This window comes from Curcuma longa, chromosome 20, assembly GCF_044706935.1.
Source record: "Curcuma longa cultivar G26 ecotype Majalengka, Jawa Barat chromosome 20, ITB_CL_G26_1.1, whole genome shotgun sequence".
NCBI lineage: Eukaryota > Viridiplantae > Streptophyta > Magnoliopsida > Zingiberales > Zingiberaceae > Curcuma > Curcuma longa.
In genome coordinates, this window is record NC_133880.1 from 1,861,550 (window position 1) to 1,883,059 (window position 21,510).

The window sequence follows — 21,510 nt, forward strand, 5'->3', positions numbered from 1 at the left end:
AATTAATTAATATTTTATCGATTCAGTTTATTCAATTTTGATTTATTTCATTTTGATTGAAAAGTTTAATCGATTAATTCAAAAAAATTTAATTTGTTAAGTTTCGATAAATTAGTTTGGTCAGTTCAGTTTTGAATCAATTGTTCAATTCTACGTCCACGTTGCTCAAACTACTGAGATAACCAAACTGTCATGTCACAAACTGTTACACTTTCAAATTTATTCTATAGACGAATCAAGAGGAGAAGATCGTCCAACTAGTTGGATTTAAAGTTCAGATAACTGGATTAAAAAAAAAGAAAACATACCGACTCAATGACCCCCATCTAATCCACTCAACCTACCTCTCGTTAAAATGAAAAAAAATGCTGATAAATAATTAATTACTCTCGTTAAATATGACGTAAAATGATAACGATGCAGGAATAAATACATAAAGAATTTTAATGATAAAATATGTAAAATCTCTATTGGTCGTTCTTTGTAAAAAAACTATATGTTGTTTTATGACAAAAACAGTTTAGTTTCCATAAAGTAAATGGCGAAGTTTCTGAATTCAAATTTGGGCAATTGATGAATAAGTTAAATTAGTCCCGTATCAGCTCGAGAACGGGTAGGCCAACAACAACGTGCTGGTTGCAACAGGAGATGCCGTTAATTAGAGAAGGCAAACGAAAACTAACAACTCGGAAGAATAATACCAAACACCGCGCGGGTTGAAGGATAGTGAAGTCACATGGCCTCAGCATGGAATGCAATCATGTAGCACACACTTGAAGGTTGTCAATTTACCAAATTGATAAAGAACTTGACAAAGTAATGTCAGCATCTGACACCTTCATTCTAATTCCACTCGACTGGTAGCAGCATTGTCACAACTGGGCCAGCAGAACCAGAACTTGCGCTTAACAAAGTCCATGTTCCAGGGAACTTAGAAATCATTTTTTACCCATTGTTTACTGATTTGAAACACTTCTTAAAACGCAAAAGCAGAATCAGGACTTACATTTAGCAAAATGCATTCTTCATACTCATCGTTTTTTCAAGAATCTCAAAGAGGCTTCCTAACCAAAAAGAAGTACATCGGTGTGAAGATCTCCATCCTGCAATAGCTCAACAAAGGGGAGTGTCAATGGAAGAGATTAGATACAAGAACGTATAACAGAATCTATAAAAATGTTTGCGCCATAATAATGTGAAGTTGCACAATGCATATTTTGCAGCCTCGTGAGTTTTATTTACCTTCCTCCTGCCACAAGACCCTCAGCTGCCTTCTCTAGGAATGCTGAAACTCTATCGCTTCCTTCTGGGGCAATCCTTAAAAATTCCAATGTCTTAACCTGCGAAATAACATGGCAACTACTGTAAAAAAAAAAAACAAATAGCTTCAGATGAAACAGAACCTATAACAATGGATGATAATGTACCATAGTTCTTGTAATAAACCGACCAAAAGCTGTCAAGCGGAAACTAGTTATGGAAAACCGACTTGTATCCAGAGGCAAATACCAAGGTAAGGGAGAATCAGTGGCAAGATCTTTCTCCCATATAACCTAAAAGGGAACATGATGAGTAGAGAGATGATAGCAAACAGGAGTACACATGTATAAGAAAGAAGCATACAGTTTTCTTTACCTCAAATCCTGCAAGTTTCAAAGCATCAAGACATTCTCTTGTACTTCTGACATCAGGAAGTCCATTACCAAGCTCGATTTCAGCCTTGATTTTTTTATGGCTTTCATTGTTTGGATTATAATGGTCAGTCATGCACCACTCATATGCTGCAAAATACTGACCAGGCTTTAGCACTCTGTAGATCTCCTTGTAGCAGCCAACCTTGCCAGATCAAATTGAAGACCATTAATAACTTGTAAGAATACATGCCAAAATAAAAGAAAACTATAGAACTACATACTGCATCCGGAGCATGGCAAGTTGCCTCAATTGCATAGATTGCATCAAATGTGTCATCAGAAAATGACATTTTCATGAAATCAGCCTGCACTTCACAAGAACAAATAATCAGAAAATCCAACCCACAATTTGGTTTTGTTTCTAAAAACTTGAATTTATTGTGCAAAAAAGGCTGCCTCAAATTCAATTTTTGTTAAGAGAATTTTGGAGGATAGCAAAAATCTCCATCAGCACTCCTATAAGAATCATATGATCAAAATGCATTTTGTGAAGTAAAAAGAACCAAACATATATCTGAAATGCCAAAATACATAACTACAGGATAGAACAAACCTTAACAAAATCACATGATTTGTCTAACCCTGCTATGCGGTTGAGCTCCTGTAGGATGATATTTATTAGGAAAATCGATCATGTGAATGCAAACTAAAAGACTTATACAAATTTCATTCATGTGCACAAATCATGGTCAGACAATGTCCACCTACCGATCCTCTAGAAATCTGATACTCGTTGTTGTTTAACCCTGTAATGGATGTCAAGCTGCAAAATTCACATGCAGTGTGTCATTAAAGTCCCATCAAACTACTTCTGCAAATGTTGTGCCAACAATATCAACTCATGGCCACAATTACTTATAGAACACTATACAACTATATGAAGGTCATTTTAAGCTTTTAAGGCCAACTCTTACCAATAGCTACGGGAAAGATAAACTAAAGATTATTAAATTTCATCAGTTTTAGTAAGAAAATTTTCAGCAGATTTGTCCCTCATTTTCAAGTAAATCTATACCTAAATCTAGCAATCTCACGGAGAGGCCCACCTATTCCGCAACCTACATCCAGGACCTAAATCAAAATGAAACCAACAAATAAAGTTGTAAGCATCAGAGAATATTCAATCAATTCATGAATGACATTAAAAAGAAAAGAGACTAATACCTTCATCCCAGGTTTCAACCCCAACTGCAGTGCAAGGAAGTGTTCATGCCTCTTAATGCTTTCACGCAAGGACTCTTCTTTCCATCTGCATATATTAAACTTAGACATTAGAAAGCATAAAAAATAAGGATTGTTCGGCAAGTTTAATGATGCTTCTTCAATTCAGATAATTTCAGGGGCTATGGTTAACAATAAATTGCTACTGCCTACCTATGAGCAAAGTGGAATGATTCTCCCCAACCAAATTCATAGAAGCTAGTGGCAAGATCATAATACTTGTTCACCTGAGATGCATAAAAGAAAATGCAATGCTATCATTCATTTGATAACATGTGATAAAAGTATATATTGCAATTGTGGAAGTTTGAATATGTTAAACCAACAAATATATGGAACTTGATAACCACATAAATCAATACATAGTATACACGCATGGGAAACCCTAAATCAAGAACCAAATTCATATTGAAAACAAAATAATCAAACAATGGACCACTCAACTTTCAAAATTTGTAAATTGTAAGTAACGAAAAAGGTGATACTGATATATGAAGCCTACCATATCAGAGTAGTTTGCTTTTCTTGATTCTTCATCCCCTCCGTAAGAGGTATGGTATTTTTCATACCTAATGCAGCAACCAGAAAACATTTATATATACGCATATATACCAAATGGATTTTCAGTTTTGGCCATATGGAGATTGAAGAATTTTAAATTATACTGAGAAAAAAAGGATTTCTATTTTCTTGATAAAAAATCTGTATGGAGACTTCCATTGATGTCTAATTTATGTATTGAATAAACATATAGTGGAAAGAACCACACAAAAATAACAAGGACAATCATAATAGTTCTTTTGTTACTAGATAAATCGAAAACCAGGTAATTCACATAAAAAATTTAGTTACTGATCAAGAGAGTGGGTGTCAACTATGTTCTCAAAAACCTAATGGCAAGGGCACTACAAGATAATTCAATCTTGGCTGCTAAAAAACTCAAGATTCATACATAACACTTATTTGATCGTCTAACACCTACATAAATGCTATGATCTGAAGATTTATGGCCCACTTTTTCGTTGATTTAGCCAGTATATCTACCAGATCAGAGATTCACCTGAATGCTCACTATAGCAGATTTTTATCTGACTCCATCTTAATCCTAACACCGCATGTTAGATAAACTCATGTACAACTCACACTTGATAACTGCTGGCAATGCAAAAGATCAAAGAATCACAAATGTCTTGCTTATAACATAGAATGAGACATTGCGACAATGCACTTCTAGTAAAATGAAAGAAGTTCCAAATGTACTTCAATTCAAATAGTAATTTTAGCCACAACGGGCAAGAATTGCAAAGGCCATGTATAATAATTTTGAGATGTTGCCTAGTCAATCTACCAACACCTAGAAAGTCAACTAGAGAGTTGGTGTATGTTGCTTTTCACAACTATATGATGAAATTATGTCCAAACTTCAAGATAATTGTAATTCTATAAAATGGATATTTGAACAGGAAATAGATGATAAGAAAAGCAAATTCCCATTATATCCTCCCATGGTGAAAGAGGAGACTGCATAGGTTCATCGAGGCAAGACTAAGTTATTAGAATCATATGGATAACAAAGAATAGAAAGGGGCAAAACAAGTAGGTTAAGGTGTAGCAGTTGTATTCATTGGGATTAATCAAAGTTGGAGCAAGATTGTAACTATTTGATCCTTACTGGCCGAAAATGGTCAACTATGAGTTCGGCTGCTAAATTAATGGTGCATGTGATATTTCTAGTAATATTCTGATGGTCACAAACAAGTAAGGATTAGGCTAGAGAGAAATTCAAATATATAGAAGAGGAAATATAAGATACTGATCTAAAAGAAATCATAGAAGATCCCAATGGCCTAAAATGGGTCAGGTGGGGGGTAGCCTAGCACAATTCCGACCCGATGCGGGCTAGGCGGTGGCGGATGGGCCAGCACAACCTGCGTGTTGACAAAAGAGGATAGGGGCAATTTCAATGGTCAAGAAGTGAAAAATATCAAAATGTCTCTTATTTTGAATAAAGCAGTTAGTTTGAATTTTGGTCAACTTAGTCTAAAATTACCAAAATGATCCCAAAAAAATATTATTTTTTTTTAAGTTTCCTTATAATTATTCACAGGTTTAATTTTTTATTTTTCTACTTTTCTGATTCTTCTGTTTTTAAAGTACTCTTGTGTTTTTATATTATTCAAATTATTATTATTTTATTATTTTCCAGTTCAGTAGGCCCGAGACATGCTGGCTTAGCTTGACATCTAAACGGGCCAACTAGGCTGAGTAGTTTGAGTTAGGCACAACCCATTGACACCTCTAAATCAATCAGCAATTAAAGGGTTAAATCATAAAGTCCTACTCATGTAGTGTCGCAGTTATCATCCACCTAAGAAGGCATCGCATGAATAATGCATTTGGTAATTTGATCAATCATGCAGAAGAGGAAACCAACACATGCATTGAGAAATGATCTACATTTTGTGTTTTAAGGTTGAGATTAAAAACCCCATTTACTAGTTACTCAAACATGCTCATTATTGTGCCTTAAAATTTTAGAAAGAACTGATCCTAATCGTAAGACATGAGATGAATAGAAAAATATACTCTTCAACAGCAGATGGAACATCTTCCTTGTTGATCTTGCCACCAACTCCCGAAGCGAGATTCAAAGCTCCAGATTTAGACATCTTGCAGTCAACTTTCTAAGTGTTACAAGAAAAAAAAAGTGCCTGAGATCAGTTTCAGGGTATGACCTCTGAGGAGAATATGCAGCAGATTTTAAATGGATGACAATGACCAGAAAGTTCAAAAAAGGATTCGAAACTACAAAAAAAAAAGGCCCAAGAGGAGGAAATAGCAACATCGGCGGCACAAAATATGAAGACAAAGGAGTATATCAAATCAGTTAAAAATAACACGACCAAAATCCACCATGACTTCTCGTCCCAGAAAAAAAAAAAATCCAAAACTACAGAAATATTTCGTTTCAAAGAAAGAGCGAAAAACTAGAATTACCAGCATAAAAGCATTTCAAAAAACACCCACAGAGTGAACGAATGTCACAGGAAATAAGAGATGTTATGATAAAGATATCGACGGAAAATGAGAAAATTACACCGACTGAAGAGATAGAGGTAGAGATCTCAGAATCGATGGTACTGGAGTCCGATAACCAAGTATGGCCAACACGGAGAGATAATTTTTAGGTTTGTTTATAGAAAGCACCTCGGTCAATAGAAGCCACTCACAGAGCACTACAACCTGTCCATTGGCTTTGCTGGCGTCGTATCCACTCCACATGGTGAGTGGGGACGACCATGAAGACGGTAAAAAAACACAGATCCAACAGAATCCTGATGCCGATCGATGAAAACCAGCCGGCACGTAACGACAGAGACAAAGAACCCTAGAGAAATGCAGGGGCGGAGAGGAAGAAGAGGGGAGCGAATGGCTTACCTCCGATGAATCGGGCAGTGGCGAAGAGCAGAGCAGGGCGAAGGCACGATAGGGTTGACGGCGGCACTGGCCTGATGGTAACACACGAGTATTGAGGGGAGAAAATAAATAAATATAATATAATTATTATAGTTTGCCAAAGTTGGGGTCCAACTTTGCTAAAAATAATGCTCAGGTATTCATGAAACTTTGATGCTCTTTAGGCAAATAAATTATTAAATTGAAAATGGCATCCCTCTACCGAAGGAAGCGAGTGGACCCACCATTACATCCAACCAAACAGCGACATCTATGTTATTTTCATAATTAATTAATTATTTATATATGGATCGATTCTCTTCTGCAAGTTATTATATATTATGAATTAATGTCCTCTGATGATGAAAAAATAATTCTGAAATATTAGTCATGAAGTGATGTGTTGTACTTTTTGATTTATTTTAATAATTAATAAAAAATTTCTGAAAATAATTAATAAAAAAAATTAAATTTACCGTTTTTAAAATTAATTAATTTAAAAAATTAAATAATTAAATTTAAAAAAACATCAGATTAACTATTTACTTAACGATGATCTTACAAGAAACATCTGATAATTTTAAAAATATATATCAAAAAAGAAAATTCATCTGCAGTTATCACACTCTCCTCCTATGAGCCATCACACTCGCTGCAAACTAATTCATTAGTAATTAATAATGATTAACTGTCAACGTTTCATTAAGTTATTTGACTCAAATTATCATATATAATTTTAATTATATAATTATCAAGTAATTATAATTATGAATATAAAATATAATTTAATATTATTTTATTTAATTTATTTATTAAAAAATAATAAAATATAATCAATTTAATATTTATTATATTATTCTTGATTCAATTTATTTTTAAAATAAATTAAATTAAATTAATAATAGTAATGATGATAATAAATTAATAATATATAAAAATAAATATAATTTATTTATACTTTTAAATTTAAAATAAATTTATATATTTTTAATAAAATAATTATTTTAATAAATATATTTCATTAATTTAATTTTTAAATTAAAAAATTATATTATTTTTAATAAAATAATTTATTAAATTAATAAATATAATTCATTAATTTTATTTGTTAAAATTTAAAATAAATTATTTCTTTTAAATTTATAAGTATTTAAATTAAAATTTATTAAATTAATTAATTAAGTTTCAATTAAATTCTACTGTACATCTCAATTAACTCAATTTAAAATTAAATAATAATCATAAAAAAAAGTATTAACTTTCAAAATCAGAAAATTTTAGATTTCGATTATAATTCATTTGTTGATGTAACGATAATATTGTATTATTTAAGAATTAATTATAACTAAAATAATTAAAATTATCTTAGATAGATAATTTAGATTATCAATGATAACTCTTAATTAAATGCTCACTAATTGTTAATTAGCGACGCGATGCAGCCGACGGCTTTATCTAACGGTGGCAGTATTTTTGGATTTGCTAATGTTTATTAAAACGTCCGTAATGTTTCGTAATTAAATGATTTATTATTTTAATATATATTTTTTGACAATTAACTCAACCACATAATTAAATTTTCTAAATACCTAAATTACACATTTTACTTTTTAAATTATTAAAATATATATTAGTTTTTTAAAATTCCAATAAAGTAAAATAATATAATACGAATAAATCTAATAAAATGATCTAATTAGTGTATTAATTATGCATTTGTGAAATTGAATGCGAATTTCATATGAATATGTTAATATATTATTTGAGGTATATAAGGAGTGTAGTCTGGATTAGTCAATATTGGTGTCCCTATATATGGAATATACACTCTGCTATGTTTTCAAGATCTTGCCCAGCGACATTAAAAAATTAAGGGTGTAATCAAATCAAGCTCAAAAGCTATTTGGATCTCGATTCGAAAAAAAAATCATTTGATTAAGTTAACGAGACGAGCTCAAGCCTTATTTTGATCTCAAAAATATCATCGAGCCGAACTTGAGCTTAATAATATTTAGTTCGTGAGCTCGCGAGCATATTCGTTAGTAGACTCATGAAGGTATTCGTTAGGAGACTATATATATATATATATTTTATTTTTTTAGGTGTAGTTTTTTTTATATGTTTAATATTTATTATATATTTTTAAAAAATAATATTTAGTTTAATTTAAGATTAATTTTAAAAATTATTAATTATTAACTTTAAATTATTCAAATTTTATTTATTATTAATTTTTTTAATTATATATCATAGGTTTAAAAACTTAATCAATTCTTTTTTATTGATCTCTCAAAAATATATGTGACGTCGGACAGAATGGTGATTATTTTAGAGATAAAAGATTAGAGGAGAATTATGAAAAAAATAAGTCGAGAAATTAGAAAAAAAGGATAGAAAGTCACGATGGCGCCATTTTTAAGATTTTTACCAAAAAAGAGAATTTTTATTCAATCAACCAAAATGGTCGTAACGGCTAAACACACCTATAAATAAGCTATAAATCAAAACCCTAATTTGAAAAAAAAAGTCAAAAATACCAAAAAAAACTTAAAAATGAAAAATTACTATAAATAGTAAAAAATAAATTTAAAATCACAGATAAAGCACTAAACGATGTCAAATAGGTCCAAAAGTGGGTCAGTATGGGTTTTACCCAATACCAATTAAAGGTCTATGAAAGAGCTTCGATTAGCAACCAACCGTGCCTCGTTCTGATATCCGAATTAAAAATTATGATTCGTTAAAGTTCAACTCCTCATACATCACCCATGCATATCGTACTCTTTGTTCTCTCATTGGTGTTCTTGCATCTTCTTTCTCTGTTATTCAATGATTTCATGCTCTTCTCCCCTCTCATAAATTTTATATTGACATCATAAATTTTAATATTTATTTATTAAAGAATAAGATAATAATATCGCACAGTAAAAAATCAAATCCAGTTGATCGAGTTATTGTGGTTGGTCTGAGTTCAAGTTCTAATTTTATAGTGTTCAAGTCTGGGTCGGATTCGGATTGAGATTTCAAGCTGTAAGGTGATGGATTGACTCAATCCACCTGTATAGATTTTTAACTGGTTAATCCGCCCACATTTCACTGATCTAATTAAAATAAAAATAGGTACCCAAACCAACCTACCTAATCGTCTAATCGGACGCCAACCTGCAAAATCGACAGGGAAAAGAAAAAAAACCCTCATCGATTACCCTAATCTATTTAGTAAACAAAAGAAAAAAACCCTTTCTCAAAACCGTAAAAGTAAAACCCGAATCGATTATCATTTGCCTCGCCACCTCAACACCTCGGTGAATCGCTGACTCCCATTCACTGACCGCCTCAACACCTCTATGAATCGTCGACTCCTATCCGCTTTGCCACCTCAACACCTTCGAGAATCGCCTGTAGAAAATGCCTCCTTGTGAATCCTATTAATCCTGCAATCCCTAATCTCCAAGCTCGAACCCATCAGCCTCGGCAGTCCTTCAACCTTGATCTCCATTCTTTAAACTCTTGTTTGAGGTGAGAAATTTTGCTTCTTTTCCTAGTTTCCTTCTATTTTGTTTGTGATTTTCATAGTCTGTTGCTCCTTGTCCTCAGCCCATGTCCTGTATAATTTGTGCTTGTGCGCAACTATCGAGCATGGTAAGACGAACAACTAGGCTTGTTGTTTCTTTCTCTGCCCATGCTCACTGCACACACAAACAACACTTAGGATGTGATTTCTGTTTGCTTGATTATCAAGCTTGGAATCTCTGCAATTAAATTAACATCAACCTTTTCCCTAGTGGCAAGTAAAATTTGTTTGCTTGTAGAGGGATTATTTGATTTAATGCTTAAAACTTGTTTGCTTATAGACTTTTTTTATGCAACTTTTATGCAGGACTTTTGTATTCAATGTCAACTCCTCATTTATCAACTGAAGATTCTGCCATAAGTCCTATTTTGGAAGAAATTCAACCTTCAGCAAATAATACCAGTGAAACAATTCAAATCAATAATGTACAACAACTTGAGACAATTGAAGAAGAGAATGAAAGTTCATATGTTGCAAAGAAAAGAAAACGGGCATCCAAAGCGTGGGATGACTTTAGAGAGGTTATTCTTCTGAATGAGACAATAAAGGCTGAATGTATTTATTGTAAACATCAGCTCACAATAAACAAGATTGGTGTTACATCCCATTTTTTTGAGGCACCTCAAGGGTTGTATGAGGAAACAGATTAGTGAGAAATGTCTCATGGAAAGATAAAGGAGATTCTGTTGGATCGAGATCGCGCTAGAGGGGGGTGAATAGCGCTCGCAGCTTTTTCGTTCGTATCGGAATCGTACGAGTAAAACGCAGCAGAATAAAAAATAAACAATACACAAAGACACTAAGATTTACTTGGTTCGGAGCCTTGAGCGACTCCTACTCCAAGGCCCGCGATCGTTGATCGCTTTCGGTGGGCAACAACTATAATATCGAAAATAAGTATTACAAATGAAATGCTATAATGAAACTAAACCGACCATACAAAAATAAAGCGTTGAGGTGTAGTGGCTAATTGTTGGAATGGCAGGACGTTGGTGAAGCTTTGTGGCAGCACACGGAAGATCACAAAAAGGCAATGTTCTGTTCGAGCACATTATTTCTCCAGCAGCACCTTAAGGCCCCTTTTATAGTTTTTGCAACTTCAACTTAGATCCTTGAAGTTCGTGATTAACATTTGACCAGAAATGGTCACATGCTCTCCACCAATCAAAGCTTTTCCACTTTATCTGATCCGTTTAATCCTATTATTGGATTAGCTTCGTTTATTTGATTAGCTTGGCAAAGCTCCTCCACTTTATCCGTTTAATCCTATTATTGGATTAGCTTCGTTTATTTGATTAGCTTGGCAAAGCTCCTCCACTTTATCCGTTTAATCCTATTATTGGATTAGCTTCATTTAATCCTCTTATTTGATTAGCTTGGCACTCCACCTTGGTTCGGTCTGAACCAGATCAATTTGCTGGAGTTCTGATTTGCTGATCTAGAGGTTCGGTTGATCGATCCAGATGTTCGGTTGATCGATCCTGGTCAATTCTAACCTGTACAAACATGTTAGTTTCCTGCAAGAAAAAGTTAGACCACAACAGATAATATATAAGAAAAATAGGTTTGACAGTTTTCGAACTGTCCGATTCTGACTTTAGATTTCCAACCGGAAACCCTAGGTCGAACCGACGCCTACTGTTCCCTCTTCCGGGGAACGCGTCCTCACCTACTCCCCTCAGGAGAGATTACCTGATGCCAGTACGATCCTCCAGATCAACTGGACTTTTGCTCGGCGCTCGATGCTCCCGGACTTTCTGCTGGACTTCCGCTTCTCGGCTGGTCCAGTCTTCCACCTGGTTCGCGACACCAGGACTTTTCACCTAGGGTTACCACCCCCTAGGACTTTTGCCTGAAGCACTCGACCCACCAAGACTTTCCGCATAGGGTTACCACCCCCTATGACCTAGAGTTACCACCCTAGGATTTTCCCCTTGCCTAACCGCAGCTAAGACTTTTGCCTAAGTACACTTAGGACCTTCCTGCAAACTCATTCACACCGTTAGATCACAAATAGACTTAACTTTGAATCCCTTTGCCATAATCAAAACTTAGGTTCGATCGTCGGATGCTTCCCGCACCAACAGATTCTTTATCACATGATCATTGTTCATGAGTTGACATTCCTTTTTGTTAGAACTGAGGAATCAAAATATCTCCACAATGGTATGATATTGTCCACTTTGGGCCTAATCTCTCATGATTTTGTTCTTGGGCTCTCCCCAAAAGGCCTCGTACCAATGGAGATACTTTTCATCCTTTTAAATCCATGATCTTTTCCATGTGTTTTAGATGTGGGACTATGTTTGCACCCTTGCAACCCAACAATCCCCCCCTCAAACAAAGGACCATAGGCCCCCCTCAAACGTCGTTTTTGATGTCTGAATCCTTGACCCACTAGCACTTTCTGCCCCTCGGTCCATCCGACCTACTAGGATTTCCTGCCTAGCCGCAACTAGGTCTTTCTGCCCCTCGGTCCATCCGACCTACTAGGACTTCCTGCCTAGCTACAACTAGGACTTCCTGCCTAGCCGCAACTAGGACTTTCTGCCCCTTGATCCACCCGACCTACTAGGACTTCCTGCCTAGCCGCAACTAAGACTTTCTGCCCCTCGGTCCACCTGACCTACTAAGACTTTCTGCCTGGTGTTTGGTCCTCTTGATTCAAACACGGGAGCACTCACTTCCTTTGTTTAAGGTTCAACCCACATGGTTAGATCCGGATCATGGCTCTTCCGGCGGTTAGTCCGGTGAAGAGCGGTCTCGCTCTGATACCACTTGTTAGAACTGAGGAATCAAAATATCTCCATAATGGTATGATATTGTCCACTATGGGCCTAAGCTCTCATGGCTTTGTTCTTGGGCTCTCCCCAAAAGGTCTCATACCAATGGAGATACTTTCCATCCTTTTAAACTCATGATCTTTTCCATGTATTTTAGATGTGGGACTATGTTTGCATCCTTGCAACCCAACACTTTCTCAAAATATAAAATATTCAATTTATTAATGAGGACAGCGACTCCATATTATCAGAAGATTAGTCATGCTACTGTGAAAAAAGATTGCACAGTTTTTTATGAAATTGAGAAGAAAAAAGTAATGATATCGTTAAAAGATGTGAATAGGGTTAGTGTGACTACTGATTTATGAAAGTCGGATCAGAAGATTTCATATATGGTTGTCACTTGTCACTATGTAAACTTTAGTTGAAATTTGCAGAAGCGGAATCTGAATTTTTTAGATGTTCCTCCACCTCATAACAGTGTTTCCATTTGTGATGTGTTAAATAAGTGCTTGGTTGAATAGGGAATTGAAAATAAGGTATGGTCACTTATAGTTGATAATGCTAGATATACTGATATAGCTGTGAGGATGTTGAAAGATAATCTCTCCTATAAAAATAATCTTCCTCTTGGCGACAAATTATTTCATGTAAGATGTTATGCACACATCTTAAATTTTTTGGTGCAAGATGGATTATCTGAGATCCAAGATATTATTTTCAATGTGCGTGAAAGTGTGAAACACATAACTACCTCAAAGACTTGTGTTATATTTAGTGAAATTTTAAAATAATTGAAACTATCTTTAAAGAAGTTTGTTTTTAGATTGTTGCACAAGGTGAAATGCAACATTTTGCATGTTATCGGCTGCTTGAGAGTTCAAAGATGTTTTTCCTAGATATGTAGCAAGGTATGCAATTTATACTTTTTTGCCAAATGAGGAGGATTGAAAGAAGATTAGTGTTGTTTGTTCAAGGAATTTAATGAAGTAACTCATCTCATTTCAGGAAGTGAATATCCTACTTCTAACTTACTCCTTACTGAACTTTACACTATAAAAAAGTGTTGGGGCCTTATGAGCTAGAAGGGGGGTTGAATAGCTCAACTTGCTCAGATTAGATCTATGTTGATGAAAACTTCTTGCGAACCAGCCACTCTACGAACACAATGCTAACTCGAATGATTTACTTGGTATCCACCTCCTTGAGATAACTAATCCAAGGATCTACTATCAGCTCACCACTTCCACTAAATCTTCTCCTTCTCAGACAAATCTCGAAGGTGGAGAAACCCTCTTACAGCAGGATTATAATTTTTCAAGATAAATCAAAAACCATAAAGAAGAAGAAAAGAAGTTTTACAATGATCTTGATGGATTTGCTTCTTCTTCTTCTAAGAATTGCTCCAAGTTGTGTAGTTGAACACCAGATGGATTCTTTAGCATTGTAGCAAAAGAACTTGGAGCAAAATGGCATGAACAGTGTCCATCAACGGCTAACTCTCACCATTTAAATATGTTCAGCTTCTCTTGAGATCAGTTGACTGATTTGGTCAGCAACAAATAACGACCTCTGAACCTTCTAAAATTGTGTCTAATTTTATTGAATTTCAAATGTCAGACGACTATTTACTCATCAGTCGACTGTTATGGATAAATCGAGTCACCAGTTGAATCGATTCTTTTCTATTTGCTTCTGAAACAGAATCAGTCGATGTGAATAATCAGTCGAGTCGATTCTATTCTGTTTGCTTCCGAAATAGAATCAGTCGACTGACATAAAGATTCAGTCGAGTCAATTCTATTTTATTTTCTCCCGAAATAGAATCAGTCAACTGATGTGAATAATCAGTCAAGTCAATTCTATTATATTTACTCCTGAAACAGAATCAGTCGACTTATGTGAATAATTAGTCGAGTCAATTCTAAAATTCATTTGACTGACATGAATATCAGTCGACTATAATTTTAAATTTGGCTAAAAAATTTAGTATCAGTTGACTGATATTGCCTTCAGTCGACTGACATTGGTGTCGATCAACCGATGAAGATTTTTACTGTATTAATCTAAGTTACGTTCCGCGCATCTAATCCGTAATGCGCTCGTTCTTTCCTCGAGTCTGGTCGTCGATCTTCTTGGACTTCATTTGCCTTACATCCAGCCTTCTGACTTGTAAAGACTTTCTCTCATCAAGAGTTCGCTTCTCGACTTTCTTGGACTTCCTTTTGCCTCACATCCGATCTTTTTACCTATAAGGATTTTCTTGCACACTTGATGCACAAGTGAGATTTTTATATTGTGCTCTAAGTTTTACTGATGTCAATCATTAAAATTATAACTCATGGGCATGATTGCATCAACAAAAAGTTGTTAAATGAAGCAAGTGCAAATGAAGGAAGTTTCATGGCAGAAATGGCTAAAAAGATAAAGGCTAAATTTGATAAATATTGGGGTGATAGTAACTTATTGATCTCTATGGAAGCAATGTTGGATCCAAAGAACAAGATGAAGTTGATTGAATGATATTTTTCGGAGATCTATTCTGTTAGTGATACAATTGAGCATATTTCTATGATTCGTGAGACATTGTACATGTTGCACAATGAATATGTTGAAGCTCATAAGACTAATGTTGGTAGTAGTAATGCTTAAGGTGAAACTTAAAGAGAAACCTTTATTGGTCATAGCAATTTAAATGAAAGAGGAAAAGGTAAAGTAAGGGAGGCACACTTTTTTAATTACATTAAGAATGTTGATAATATTGAGCAAGTAAAATCTGAACTAGATGTGTACTTAGATGAAGGATGTGTTATTTGTGAAGATGAAATTGACTTTGATGCATTATCATGGTGGAGAATTAACAACTTAAAGTTTAGGATCTTATAAAAATGACTTGTGATGTACTATCAATTTCGACAACTACAATGGCTTCTGAATCAACTTTTAGTGTCGATGGTAGGGTAATTGATCCTCATCGTGCCTGTTTGGGAACAAATACAATCCAAGTATTACTTTGTGGTTTAGATTGGTTGTGTGCTCATTATGGAATCAAGAGAAAATCAAAAGTGAGTACATAAACATCCTATGTAATTAGTTGTTTACTTGCTACCATATGTTTTGTATATTGTTTTATTCATGTATAATTTTTTTGATACTATGCATTTGTATGTAAAAGGGAAAAAATCAAAGATTAAAGAAATTCAATTAACTTAGTTGTTGCTTTCATTATCACCTTTCAAGAGATATTGACAAAGTCATTATTTTATCTTATGATTTTTCTATATAGTTTCATGTAACACATTGAAAAATTTCACCCACTTATCCTTTTAAAATTTTTCTTTCAAATATCTTGTACTTAACTATTTCAACTTTTGATTATTTGACAGCAAGACAATTAAAGGAAGATTGATTGAGTTGAGAGTTTCAGTTGTCTAATCAATATATTATAAGGTAGTTTCAGTTGTAAGTAGTTATTCATTACTAAGTACATAGGTAATCATTCATATTCATGAATTCCTAATTTGACTAACAGTTCAACATTTCTTTTTTGTATGACTTTATTGATTTTGGATTCTCTTTTTCCAACTTTGTATAATTTTATAATATTTGCAGTTCTATTTTGTTAAAAAAAGACTGACATTGTTGATTTTCCTTAGCCAATTACGTATCATTGTTAATATGTAAAAAATCACATGCTCAATATAATCTGTTATTTTACTGTGAGTTTGTTAGATGCATAATAATAATTTATATTTTGCAGGTTTACTAGTTTGAAGAAATAAATTATAGGGCATGGGATCAACTCACTTGAATATACAAGTTAAATTGTTCGGTACTGTCCAGATTTGGCATGAACTTGATTTTTTTATGTTTGTGTGTGAACTTGTGATATAACTTGTCAACTTTATTGTTTGTTGTGTAGAATGATTTATGATGATTTTATGTGTTTTAGAAACTTTTGTATTGTAATTTCTTTGCTTGTAATTTTCATATTATGTATGGTTAGAAACTACTAAATGTTAAGGATTTATATGACATGTGTTGACACTTTAAGTTGTTTAATGTTTTATTAATTTGATTCTTGTGACTTTGGTTTTGATTTTTTATATTATGTATTTATTTTTACAATTGATTTTCATGTTCTGTATGTAATTGATTTTCATATAGTATAGGGGATTTTTACAAGCTCGAACTCGAGCTCGATTATGTGCTTAACGAGCTCAAACTCGAGCTTGTTTAACGATCTCAAAATAATAGATTAATTAACGAGTCGAGCTTGAACTAAGTTTGTTTAACTTTTAAACGAGTTATTTTCGAATCGAGCTCGAGCCGTTCGTAAACTATTTAATTTCATTACGAACCGAACTCGAGCTTAACCATTAAAGCTCAAATCGAACTTGAACCAAGCTTAAGCTTAAAGAAAAATCAAACGAGCTGAGCTCGAGCCTCTTACTGTTTGATTCGCCTAGATTCGATTATACCCCAAAAGTATAACTTTAAATTTCGATTTAGATTCAAATTTATAGCTTTATTATACTATGCTTCTCACACTTTACTATTTGTTCATAATTTAATTATAGAGCTAACAGCAAAATGGCAGTGCGAACACTGCCAAACGACATTGCTCAAGGAGAGGGTTTGAATAGCCAGTGAAAGAGTCAGCCCACATAATAATGCCTAGCTCCATTTTAAGTCCAATCACGAGACTCATGGGCTCTAATGGCAAGCTGCCCCCTCCTTTGCTTCTGCACGAGGATGTCAATCTTTCACAGTATCCCAATTTCCGATTGTGCGAGCAACAAATTACATGCGTGTGCAGTTATCTTTGTTTCCTTGCCTTAGCAAATTCCAACAGTCGTTCGTGATCGAATCCAGTCATCCATCTCGACCTTTTCGCCTTGTCTTGACATCTCAGGTAAACTTCCTACCGCATGCGGCACCGATTAGAACAGAGCCCCCCTGTCGCTGAAGTGAAAGCTCGACCGGATAAATTAGCTCGACAAAAGATGTCATTTCACGGCCTCAAAGTCGGGCGAATAATTGAATTCGATGAACAGTCAAACGCATGGCACGGATAGACTCGAGAGACCAGGATTGAGACTGCTAGCTGCAGCGCCTCGCTCGTCTTCTCCTGAAACTTTAAACCCCTACACTGAAGCAAGCAGTTAAAAGTCCTCGTAGACCTTAACACTTTGGCCTGCGTGTCCCAGGAAAAGGAGCAGCCTTTAAGCAAAGATAACTGCTCATGTCGATTTCAGGAAGCCCCCCATTAAAAACACCTGCTGCTTCAGTTCCCATCGCCACAGCGAGCGAATGCAAGTGCAAGAACTCGACGATGATGGTCTGTTTCCTCGTGAATCGCTGGGCCGGCCATAACTTTTTAAGGTTTGGTGTCAATCGATCGGCTTAAATGAAAAGACAGGCCACAGTGAGAGTAGCGCAGTTTCCACAGCCACAAGTACTAGACTACACCTGTCGATCTTTGAATTCTTGCGAGAGAAGGGGCAGGTGGTAGCCAAGTACAGACACAGTTCGTATTGAGGAATAGGAGGCGACTATACTTGAATAGTTTGTTGAGAGAAGAGAGATGGTGTAGTCATCTCGGGTGAAGTGAACTACTGTGAATAGGTCTTAAAAACGCACCATTTTTATTTTCTATTTTATTCCTCCCTCTCGTCAAGCGGCACGGCGTTGCATTCAAAAACAAAGAAAAAAAAAGCATGATATTGATTTTTAAAATGCATTTCAAAAATTAATATGATTGGGAAAGGTAAAATAAAAAATAAATGTTTTGTCAAATGTACATGTCCTATAATTTTTAAATGTGTTTTTTAATCAATTATTGAAAAAGATTTATATATATATGGTAATATTCTGGGTGAAATTGTCGATAGCTTTGTTCTTGCAAAAAGATGAAACTACGAGAATGGTAATGAGAGCTTTGTATGATCTATAGCTTTTTTTAATTAAAAATAGTAAGAATATTGTGATGTGCGTAATTTTATTTTTATGGGATTTATGCGCTAGCTTGGTAAAAGGTGGTCTTGTAAAGTCAAAAGATTTTCAAAGTGAAATCTTACTTATATTATTTGAGATCAAATTTGATGGAGTGAAATTTGACGAACTTGAGACAATACTTTTTCTTATAGTGATTTTTACAAATGATGTAGGACCGATCGTGTGGAACTGCTGGGGTGATAAATTCTGAAGAAGCGTTTTATAATATAAAAAAAGCGTTTGATAGAGCTTATATGTAGGAAAGTAAAATTTTAGGATAATTTGAATGAATCTTGATTGAAATGAAAGAATTACATCAAAAAGGTATTTTGAAAAAATAACACTCTATTAAATTTTTTTATCTCAAAAAATACTCTATTTCATTACTGTTGTAATAAGTACAATTTAGCCTTTTTTTTAATCTAACTTGATCAAAGTTCTAGCAATTCTAATATTTTAGTTGCTATAATAATATTAAATTAATTTTAATCAAATTAGTGAAAATATTTTTGATATAATGATATTTAATCTTTTAAAATTTTCATCTAATTAAAATAATTTTATTTTACATTATAACAATTATAGTTGTTAAAACAATGTTAAAGTAATAAGTGATATTTTGATATATTTTTAAATATTTTTAATGAAAATAATAATAACAGGAGACATCTTTATAACTTTTTCTAAAAAATATATATATATTTGTAACTCTCGTGACTTTGTGAATCATCGTAAGCACAAACCTACGAGAACATAATCTAGTTGGGTTGACGTCCCTAGATCTACCATCATATTGATGTAAGAGGGAGAAAAGGTTAAATAAGAGATTGAGGATACTTTTGCATTGTTCTTTAGATTTTTTTAGATTAAAGTATTTTTATCATAATTTATTAGATTTTTAAATTAAAAGTCAAATTAATACGCAATTTGATAATTTAAAAAGTATGACATTTTATTGAATCCTGTAAATTTTGGTATTATCCAAATCACATATCCCATTTTCACAATATGATCTAAATTACATATGGTATTCTCGAAATACTTCTTTTCTCTTTAAGTTCATCGACTAGTTTTTATCTAAAACTAACTGATGAAACTAGAGAATTCTGAATTATTTTAAATTAAAATCAATATACTTTTAAAAATCAAGATATTTATGCTATCACATCTAAATTTGATAGTGTAAATTGAGAACAATGAATTAAATTGAAAGTATATCTTCAAATTTTTTATTTTACTAATTTAAAATTTCACTATCTTCGATTTAGCTCTAGAATTCAGAAATAAGAGCATAGATATATTAAAGGGGTTTCAGAGGTGCATTGATTTTGATTTAAAGTGATGTAGAATTTTTTAGATAAATTGGTTGATTGACCTACACTATTTAAATCTTAAAAGTTTAATATTTTTTGAACAATGAGAGTCTTAAAAACTCATTAGTAGGGTTAGTTAGTGAATATCATTGTCCTAGGTCTTATAACAAATTTGTGAAAAAAATCTTATCAAATTTTTATAAATTTAAAAATTCACTATTATCGAATTTAGATTTGAGAGTATAGATATATTAAGGAGACGTTCAGAAGTATATTAGTTTTGATTTTAAACAATTCAAAAATTTATAAGTCTATCAATTAATTTCAGAAGATATTGATGGATGGACTTATATCATTTAAAAATTTATAAATTATCAAAATTTATATTAAGATTGGACAGTGTAATAGTGTTTTATTGGATTATTGAGGCAAGTGGTGAAGAGACAAGGGGATTCATGTGCATCCACCTAACATTAACTTGTCCACAAATGATTTAGTAAGAAAAAGACATGTCGGTGCCACCTAAAATCTTGTTGTTTGGTTGACTTAGTGAATTAATACTATGAGTAAGGGGAAGTGATAAAAATATTTTGATAATTCTTATAATATTTTAATTTCATTTGATAAAAGTCTTACATTTTCTTTTCAACATTGTATATTTTTTTAAAAGTTAATATCTCTTTATTGATAATTTTAATTTGTTAATCTTGTAATAAGTGAGATAATTTTACATTAGGCATAAGTCGAAAAGTGTACATAGATATGACACATTCAATAAAAGTCCTTCAAATCTAATTCTCACTAAACAAAACAATTGTTAATAAATTTCTACTAATATCGATCCACAATAAAAATATAATTTTAAATGTTCTAAATTAAGTCAATATCATTTTAATGTCTCATAACCGATCACCACAAAAATTGTAATCGATTGTCACTCTCAAGGACCACCTCCACCATCAAAGTGAGACGGAAAAAAAAGAAATAATAAAAGGGCGAAGAAACTTCGATAATAATTCTCTACGACGAAAAGTTTTTGGTTGCGATCGCTCTAGTTGAGATATCAATGTGTTATATTCATGCCGGGCATAACACGCTCTAACCCATGATGTCAACATTGCGCAATTCATACTTAACGAATTTTTTTTAAAGAAAATAATATAGAAATATTATTTAAAAAAATAAATTTTAGAGTATTGATAAAGAAATTTTAATATATATATATTAAAATTCTTAATGCTACTTCAATAGTTTTAAAAATTATCCTAAAATATTATTTAACGATGTATAATTTAAATTTAAATTCATGAGGAAAATAATAACGAAATAACTCAACAAAACCAAAGAATCATCAACTCAATAGTTTGGAGTCGATAGGCCGGTGTACACGTGGGCCCCATCCACGTCGGCATTACCGGATTCCACACGAAATCGATCGCATCTAATCGTCAAAAGAAAAAGGGAAAAACGAA

The 21,510-nt window shown here is 33.3% G+C and overlaps 1 protein-coding gene across 1 annotated transcript; it reads right to left on the bottom strand.

The window, feature by feature from the left end:
- Positions 1–920: 920 nt before the first annotated feature.
- LOC141813288 (cycloartenol-C-24-methyltransferase 1-like) lies at positions 921–6,068 on the bottom strand. The gene is made up of 13 exons (XM_074701227.1): positions 6,013–6,068; positions 5,502–5,599; positions 3,418–3,484; positions 3,069–3,142; positions 2,859–2,943; positions 2,710–2,765; positions 2,403–2,457; positions 2,248–2,295; positions 1,916–1,999; positions 1,636–1,836; positions 1,428–1,553; positions 1,243–1,340; positions 921–1,103 (listed from the first exon to the last, which is right to left on the bottom strand). The coding sequence occupies exons 2-13, from the start codon at positions 5,582–5,584 to the stop codon at positions 1,052–1,054; spliced, it is 1,029 nt and encodes a 342-aa protein (XP_074557328.1). The 5' UTR covers positions 5,585–5,599; positions 6,013–6,068; the 3' UTR covers positions 921–1,051.
- Positions 6,069–21,510: the final 15,442 nt, after the last annotated feature.